The sequence below is a fragment of the Lepidochelys kempii genome, chromosome 1, assembly GCF_965140265.1.
Source record: "Lepidochelys kempii isolate rLepKem1 chromosome 1, rLepKem1.hap2, whole genome shotgun sequence".
Lineage (NCBI taxonomy): Eukaryota > Metazoa > Chordata > Testudines > Cheloniidae > Lepidochelys > Lepidochelys kempii.
Window position 1 is genome coordinate 44,413,070 of NC_133256.1, and position 8,956 is coordinate 44,422,025.

Sequence of the window (8,956 nt, forward strand, 5' to 3'; positions counted from 1 at the left end):
GTTGTTGGCATTGTCACTTCAACATATGAGCCAACTTTTCTGTACTTGCAATAGTTTAGTTTTTTTCTTAAATGGTCTATAAATCTGTTTTTAATATTTTTTCCCCCTTTTCATATCTAGAAAGGCAGTAGAAGAGCTTCTTAAAGAGGCAAAACGTGGGAAAACCAGAGCTGAAACCATGGGAGCTATGGGTTGGTAAGTTCTGATACAAATTAAATTAAAAAAATGTACCATACCTTTAAAATATAGATGGAATGAAAAAAAAAAGACACTAAGCAGTGTCAAAAAAATTAAGCCATATAAACTTAACATATGACAGAGGTTTTATCTCCAACTTTTAGTTTTTAATAGCATAACATTAAAACATTTATTTTCTTGACTTTACAAATAGTTTTCTCCAAACATAACAGGAGATGCAAAAATTTTAACTCCACTGACTAGGGTAGAAACTGAAGAAATTTCTGCCCTGAGTGAAGATTGCCATACCAAGCATTTACAGAATATACCAGTTGGAGAACAAGTGGCACTTTTTGTAGTAGCAAGTCCTTATCACAATAGTCACTGTATCAAATTTCAGTCAAGATATTTATGAGCCTGGGACATATTTGATAGTTAGTTTCAACATAGATGTAATTGCATGTTGGCCAGTAAACATTCATATCCAACTCAGGTTGGATTTTTTTTGTTTAGATTAAAAATACTAATGTCATAACAAAGAAACTTTATGACAAATATTTTTAATATAAATTGTTCTTTTGAAGTAAATTTCTGTTTAAAGTACAATAGTCTGTAAACTCAAAGTAAAATATACTTTTGGAAGGTGGTTTTTTTCCTTCAGATTTTTAATGTAATCTTAAATAAAATCCACGGGATTTTAATTGCCCTTCAATTAATCTTAATGGAAAGAAAACTAAAATTGTTGATACTTTTAGTATGCATTATGTCAACTATTAAAAGCATTATTTTGGAATAAAAAGCAGTATTTTAATTCTCATAGTTATTCCTTCAAAGTGTACCTGCACATAGTATTGTAATACAATAAATACAATGATTTGATCAGAGGTATAGTTTATCTGTCTCAAATTGGTTTTGATGTCTTTGATATCAGGCACTCTTAAACAAATTTAAGACTGTTCACACATCCAGATTGCACCAGTTTAGTGAGACCAGTTTCTAACCGGTTTAAATCCATTTGTAGACAAGACAGCCCTGACTCTCGCAAATGGAAGCTATACACCCTGAGTAATGGTATGATCACAACACCAGCAGGCTTCTCATGTGATTTGTTTTTAAAGTAGCTGCAAATGGGTTAAAGTACAGTGGTAACTTGCTTAAGACTTATTCTTTTCACATCGGTTTGGTCTAGACTTAAAAGTTACATCTACATAGCAATGTCAGTTGGGTGTGAAAAACCTCACCCCTGAGAGATGTAGCTATGCTGACCTAACCCCTGGTGTAGACACTGCTAGGTCAATGGGAGAACCCCTCCTATCAGCATAGGTAGTGTCTACACTGAAGCGATACAAACAATGCAACTGCAGTTTTGCTGCTATAGCATTTTTAGTGTAGACATACCCCTAGTCTTAGACCTGGTGTACTCACAGGGATTTGTATCAATTTAACTATTTTGGTTAGAAGTGTGATTTTTTTATACCAAAATAGTAATGGGGATGCAGCTATATTGGTATAAAGGTGATTCTAACTGCATCCCCATCTGTTTCTAAACCATTGTAGGCCTGGTTTACACTTAAAACTTACATCAACATAGCTACGGTGCTCAGGGGTATGAAAAATCCACTCCCATGAGCACTGTAGATGCACTGTAGACGCAGCTAGGTCAATGGAAGAATACTTCTCTTGACCTAGCTACCTTCACTCAGGGAGATGGAGTTCCAACAATGACAGAAAAACCTTCCATCACTGTAGTCTGTGCCTACATTAGAGTTACATGGCATAGCTATGGTGCCATAGCTCTGTTGCTAGAACGCCTGTAGTGTAGACATATCATAGTCAAAGAGGTATGAAAACTCTGTGTAGACAAACCCTTAGTTTTGAGCAAAATCTGTACAGCTGGATGTGTTACAAGAGAACAGTTGGGGAAGGGGCATAATGAAGAAAAAGATAATTTTGTGCCTGTACTTCTAAAGTACAATCTTAAATAATTCCTGGTCTGTGTCTATATACCATTTTCTATTCAATACTAAATAGAAATCCTTAGCCAGAAACATTGTAGGATACCAAAATTGGGGCTAAAACAGGAATGTTTTGAGAGCATCCCTGTTGTTCTTTGTTTTGATTGCTGCTTGTCTCTATTTGACTATGTCCCTATCCTATTTCTCCTTTCTAAGTTCAGGCCTACGGTTGCAGTGGAAAAGTGTTCCTGTGCTCCACATAGAAATGCAATACACCGGGTGCGTGTTGCTAAGTCAGTGATTAGAATGTCATGGCCCAGTATCTTAATCAGTTTTACAACAGGAAGCACCACCATGTTCTGGAATGCAGTGCTACTCTTCATCTGCAGTTGTCTGGCAGATATTAGATTGAAAAGGAAGGTGGCTCATTTCTTATTAGGATGTGTAGCAGTTGGACTACAAATATTAAAATGCCATTAAGCTTTTGACTTAAACCCACAAGACCAGAGGCATGATTTTTGTTCCTATTATGAAGCTATCACAGCATCCTTGTGTTTAAGGTAACTTATTTTTAGATTTATAAAATATGCATTCATTTTAGCCTCTGGGAACATATACAATATGTTTTTAAAAACACAATACTTTTTAAAAACATACATCCACATTGATATGGTGGAGTAAAAGCGGTGTAATAGACTGTAAATCAGGCACACTTAATTATATGATCACATACATTCCCCCACATACCATAGAACCCGTACTTTATGCATACTTCACTTTGAAACTTGAATGTTCTTTAATATTTTTAATTTCCTAGGGTTTTTTAAAATGAAAAACAATAAGCACAAATTCCATTCTGTGGAACTGTTTGCTAGTCAGCAGTAAAATTCTTTATCTTGCACAAAATGCATATTTGCTGTCTTGCATCATTTAAAATCAAATATATGATTTCCATAGTCTTCTGTGGATCAGACCTTCAATAAGGCAAGGGCTAAAAGAGTACATTTTACTTAGTGAGGCAAGGCTCTTGCCTCATAAGGCTTGTCTACCCTAAAGAAACATTCTAAAATTTTTCCCACCATTGCTAACACTTGGTGAAGTCCACCAGTGAGTAATATGGATCACTCCCAAACTTTATTTTTTGCAATACAACTGTGTACATGCTACCCATCTTTATAAAAATGCTTTTGAGGTGTTCCTGGAATTATTTATTATTTCCTTCCATCCAGAAAGCCATAATCCTTAGTTAGGAGTCCAGTTTAGTTACACACCTAGTATAGAAGGGGAGAAAAAATAACACTGACATTTACAATACCTCTTAAAAATAAGCTAAAATAGCTCTTTGTAGATATAAAAATGTCTTGACTTTAGTATCCAGTGGTCTTGAAACTTTCTGGTGCTAGAAGAATCATTTCTTTCCATTTCATTTCTAGAGATGGAATAGTACTTCCATCTTTAGTTTCGTAGCATTGTCATAAGGTATCCAGACCAGGAAAGATACTGGTCCAGGAATATTACTGTCAGCCTCCAATGTAATTTTGAGGAGATAGAGAATTGCACTTTTGAGGGAGATAAGGAGACACTAAAAATTTGAGACTGTTTGAAGCAGAGGTTTAGAATATTGCAATACATGAGGGAGATTGCAGGTGAGGTGGTCAAAAGTAGAATGTAATATGGGTATCGCCACCACGTGAGAATAAAATAAATGTATCAACATCTGGTGGTGAAATGCAAAAAATCTCTTTTATTTGTGTAACTATGGAATAAACTAAATTTGCACATCTGACCATTTCCCGTGCATACTGCCCACTAATCCATCTTTTCTGTCCCACTTTAGCAGTCCAAACTGTTCATATTCAAACTACCACCATTTAAAAAAATAAAAAGTGTGTACTTCAAATGCTTTATTTTCCCTCTCTTCAGTATCTTAGCATGAGAAAAGCCTGGACTGGATCAAGAAAGAGCAGGGAATGCTGTCTTGAAGATGATGATTTGCTCTATTTACTCCTAGATCACTAAAACCTAAAGATTGATATCTCACTGTAATGGGTTATTTTATCCCTGTGCTGCTAAGCTCTGAGGGCTCACTTCATGCCAGCACAGACCCCAATCCATGACACCTGTTTCACCTGGATTGCAGCCCTGCTTCAGCCTCTTTCTGATCTTGTGGCTGATGAATCCCTCCCATCAGGTTTCCTCCACAGAGGACTGTTCCCTTCATTCTCAGTGTTGTGCAGGCAGCAACTGTACCATCAAAAGCAAACAGTTAAACAAGATGCTGTTTATTTAAGGGGATTGTTTTATAAAGGCAGGGACTGTCTTGCTTCGTACTGTGCCATGCACATCAGTGCTAGAACAGTACATTTGCTTAAAAATAATAATAAAAAGCAAGCACAAACAGACAAATGCAAAGCATTTAAAGTTTTTATCTGGACAGAGGCTGCAAAAAGGTGCCCTAATACTCTAAGAAGCTTAAGGTACAAAGGTTTAAAGCTGGTGGTAAGTTTTCTGACACGTTGGAAAAAATTCTGAGCTTTATCATTCAGGCCTAGCCTTGTCAGCTATCGTAGCTTGTCCTTCCAGTCTGTGCGAATGCTTCCATAAAGTCTTCTCTTTCCAGAAGCTGTCTGGCTGTTTTATACAGAAGAAAGGCTCTTTATAAAGGAAAACACACAACCACCCCAGCCCCACTCTTGAAATCTTATGTTATCTGCCCAAACTTGTTCTTTGTTTACTTCTCTTTCTGTCCTTTGGCTTATTCCCCATCCTCTCAGGAAGGCTAGTTAACTCAATCCAAATCTCTTTGAACATGTCTGATCTTGGTCCTCATTCCCACCTGCATTGAGAAGCCATTGAGTCGGGACAGAAGTATGTTTCACAAAACAAAGCAAATGCATACTGTTCTGTGTTGTTCAATACTTCTGAATTTATCTTATGTCCCAGCATATCTATCAAAACATTCCCTGACTGTTAGGAGTTTGAAACTCCATGTTCTCATTCATCTGGACTTGTGCGGCTGAAAGATCCCAGATTTACATGCAACTAAAATGATCTATTCTGTAAAGCACAGAAAACAGATGTTGTGGCATAACTCTTTCATTGGCACTCTTCTGAAATGACCTGCATAATTCCCTTGAGGCTTTACTTCAAGAGTAATTATCCGTTAACTTTTACCAATCAAACATTTATATCCCCACATATCATCATGTATTCTAGATCTATATAAATAATTTTTTTTAATACTGAAATGAAACCAGCATTGGAGTGAAGCTTGACAACTGTTTAGCAGTGCTATGCAAATTCCTGTGGAACATGAATGAATACTGTATCCAGTTGAAATTAAGGGAAGATGCTAGATGTGCAAAACGGAGCTGCACAGTAATAATCTCCCCTGTACATTGGGGTTTAATAGCCCTAATTTCCCAGAAGTAGCCATAGGCTCTGAATGATTGCAAATGATCAGGATGTATTTCTTATATTTCATACAAAACACTCTGCTTTCAACAGCACTGTGATCCCTAACATGATTCTGGGTCATACGTTGAGAATTAGAGGACAGAGTGCCACCTACTGAATCAACACTTCGGATTTGTAGAGAAATTTTTTGAAGGTTTTTCAACCTGCACATGAACTCTAAACAAAGAAAGAGAAAAATGTCAGTGCAGCTCACAAGGGTAAAAGAAATCTTCAGAAACTTTTACAGCAGAAAAAAAAAATCTAAATCAGATACTGAACAATCTGTTTTATTCAGTGCATGTGTTAGAGATGACACGTGTAGGGAATAAAAGGTTGTAAAGAGTTAATCCTAGCAAGAGGAATGAAATAAGTGCAAAATATTTAGTTAATAAAACTAGCGGATAAAAAGAAAAATTGGTATGTGCTAGAGACTACTGGATGAGCTGGTACATGACAAAGATTAGAAACATAAAAGGGAAAAAAGGGGATTGGTGTCTTGGGTTTTTTGAAAAATAAACTTTTCTTTTGAAAGACATTTCCCAAATCTAAAGTTAAACACTTTAATAGCCTATCTATTTTATTACTATAACTGCTTGATGTTCCTAATGCAAAAATGCCTTTTACTTTCTACATTTCTCAATTCATTAAATAAACTACACTGAATATGTAAAACATGATCTTGCAGCCCTTTCCCCTCAGACTTGGAATATATATTATTCAAAAATCAGATAATTTAAGCAGTGACAAATAATTTCTAATATGAACTATGCAAGTCCACATATGTAGAATGTAACATAAGCTTCAGTCTCCACATCTTTTTTCTCTAATCTGTATTTCCTCCCTATTAAAGTAACACAACCATTCTGCTTCCAGCCTTAAGACTAAGATAAAAGGGGAATGGGAACATCCTGAATGTCTTTTTCTGTACTCACAGTTTACACTAGGTGGCATGCAAGGAAAGCCAAAACCACAAACTTGAATCTCTCTAAAAATTGTGGGGAATTCTGATGTGGAACTTTTATATTTGTGTTAAGATGTTGTTTTATGATTACTTTGAAATGTCTTTACAGGATGAAGTGCCCTCTTGCAGGTACAAATAAAAGATTTCTTATTAATACTATTAAGAACACGTTACCCTCCCAAAAAGAGCAAGACCAAGAACATGAACAGGAGGAGGAGGACAGTAAACCACCTGAGCCAAGCGAGAGCAGGAAAGAAGAAAAACCAAAGAAACATAGAACTTATCCTTACACACCCAGCTTTCAGGCCAGAAGAAGAGTCAGCTATTCTCCTCCTAGGTACCGGAACAGGAGCCGGCACACAAAGGATAAGTACGAAAAGTGACCAAGCAAACCGAGAAGGTGATGAATACATGCTGTTATAAGCCAGGGATGTAATTAAACCTTGGACTGTGGGGATGTTATTTAGTCTTTTAAAAAGAAGATCTTGTTCAATACAGATCTCTTAGCTTTTGTGAGAAATAATCTTGGAGTGGTTTTATAGGACTTTATTTGGGGCTCCTTAAGAGAAAATAAAGTACAACATTAATTTGTTGATTAGTTTAGAACTACGTACTTCTCCCTTTTTCTTCCCCTCCCTAATTAAACTTAGGGACTTGCTCTCAGTGGGTGTTGCAAGTTAATATATTTAATTGTTCAGTATGACTCTTTTAGTCCGTTTACTTTTTTGGAATTTAATGTAAGTAAATGTGTATTTACATGCAAAATTAGTGGTAACTTTAATGCTAAACTCAGTTAAAAAAACTTCATTTGTGTTGATGTTAATTTTGCAGGATAGATCAGACCTGAAGAAAGGAAGACTTGAGCCCACATGTACACTTTCTGTAGCTTGTAAGAGGTCAATATCTATCTACTGAAAGAACTGCTGACTTCTATAGATAATTTCTTTAGTGTTAAGAATAAATTTAAAATGGGCAATGTTAGCTTTAATACCTAGGAGGAATTATCTGTAATATGGAATATGATTCACCTGTTCTCATATGTTCTACAAACTGATCAGAAGTGATGACAAATATTAGCAGTAATAAACTATAGATGCAATACTTCTGTCTGTATTTAGACTTTCCTCTTCAGAGGAAGTAGTGTGAAAAACATAGAGACAGTGCTTTGAAAACAACCTCAGCAGCTAACATTACCATGTCTCTATCCAGGCCTGTGAATTTTACAATTAGATATAATACTAGAGTCACAGAGCAAGGATTAAAAAATTGTTTTTTAACCACTGATGTAATAACTTTCAGTGCCTGTATGACAGTTTTGTAGTGGTAGAATTCTAAAATTCATAAATGTAATTACACATCAATATACTCTGTATGTCTTCATTCTCTGTGTTCTGATTACTTGTTTTGTGAAGCATTTGGGATTTAAATATCCTCTGACATAACTATTTGAATGAGCATATAGCTTAGTTTTTGTTTCAAGTGAGTTGAGAATAAATCTGAAACCTGTTAACCGAGGATGCATCATGTATCATCTGTAAACTTGGGGAAAGTGAACATTTAAAATTGCTTGATTCTAACTTTAGAATAAACCGAAACATAATACTTAAAAATACTCTTGCATAAGAGGACTCAGTCTTTTTAAAAGGCTTCCTTAAAGGGACTTTGCCAGATTTCATGGGTCACAATATATAATTAACTTTCAACAATATTCATTTTTCATTAAATTTAAAATAACATAAAAAATTATACTATAAATACAAGTCATGAATATTACCATATGAATTCTGCTAAGTATATCTGCCAGTGCTTTAAATAAGGGTTCATTTCAGAAATGTATTAAATTAGGACTGTGTCATACCAAAGAGGAAATATAGAAGTAAAAAATAAGAGTTATGCCTACATTTTTTTTTCCCACTTCAGAATTGCAAAATTCAGTGGTGGAGAGGGGGAATGGCTCTGAGCTGCTGCCAGAGACCAGGCCATGTGGGCTCCCTCCCCTAGGGGTGAGCATGGACCCCAACCCCTCCAGGGAAGTGGTCTTGAGCACACCCCTCACAGGTTTCTGAAAAACAAAATGGGGAGAAAAAACCTTCCTATTTCTTCCCACAGTGAGGCTCACTGTTCTGCTGTGGGGGCAGTGAAGATGGGAAGAGAACTCTGTGAGCAATGGTAGCAAAGGATCTTGGCTTTGGTAGCTAGACTCAGGGAAAGGGAGTGGGAAGGGTTGTTTGTTTGAGGGGGAAATTGGGAGGGATTGTAAGTTAGTAGTTCTGGGCTTCTGACAATAGGTTATCAGTTTTGTCTCTTATCTTTTTTTAGATTGTAAGCTCTGCAAGTAAAGAACTGTTTGTTTGTACAGTGCCTAAAACAGTGGAGCCCCACTCCTGGGCACGCCTCCTAGGTTTGA

General features: G+C 36.2%; 1 protein-coding gene across 3 annotated transcripts in view; it reads left to right on the forward strand.

The window, feature by feature from the left end:
• Positions 1 to 7,910, forward strand: part of POLR1D (RNA polymerase I and III subunit D) — a 29,876-nt gene extending 21,966 nt beyond the window's left edge. Inside the window, exons 2-5 of one of the 3 annotated variants that reach the window (XM_073340674.1) lie at positions 121 to 195; positions 2,349 to 2,411; positions 6,659 to 6,949; positions 7,381 to 7,910. In XM_073340674.1, the coding sequence (XP_073196775.1) occupies positions 121 to 195; positions 2,349 to 2,411; positions 6,659 to 6,932 (412 nt within the window). In that variant the 3' untranslated portion in view covers positions 6,933 to 6,949; positions 7,381 to 7,910. Of the gene's footprint in view, positions 1 to 120; positions 196 to 2,348; positions 2,412 to 6,658 lie in introns of all 3 variants that reach the window. The other 2 variants (XM_073340665.1, XM_073340683.1) reach the window with 2 other exon arrangements.
• The last annotated feature ends 1,046 nt before the right edge of the window (positions 7,911 to 8,956 follow it).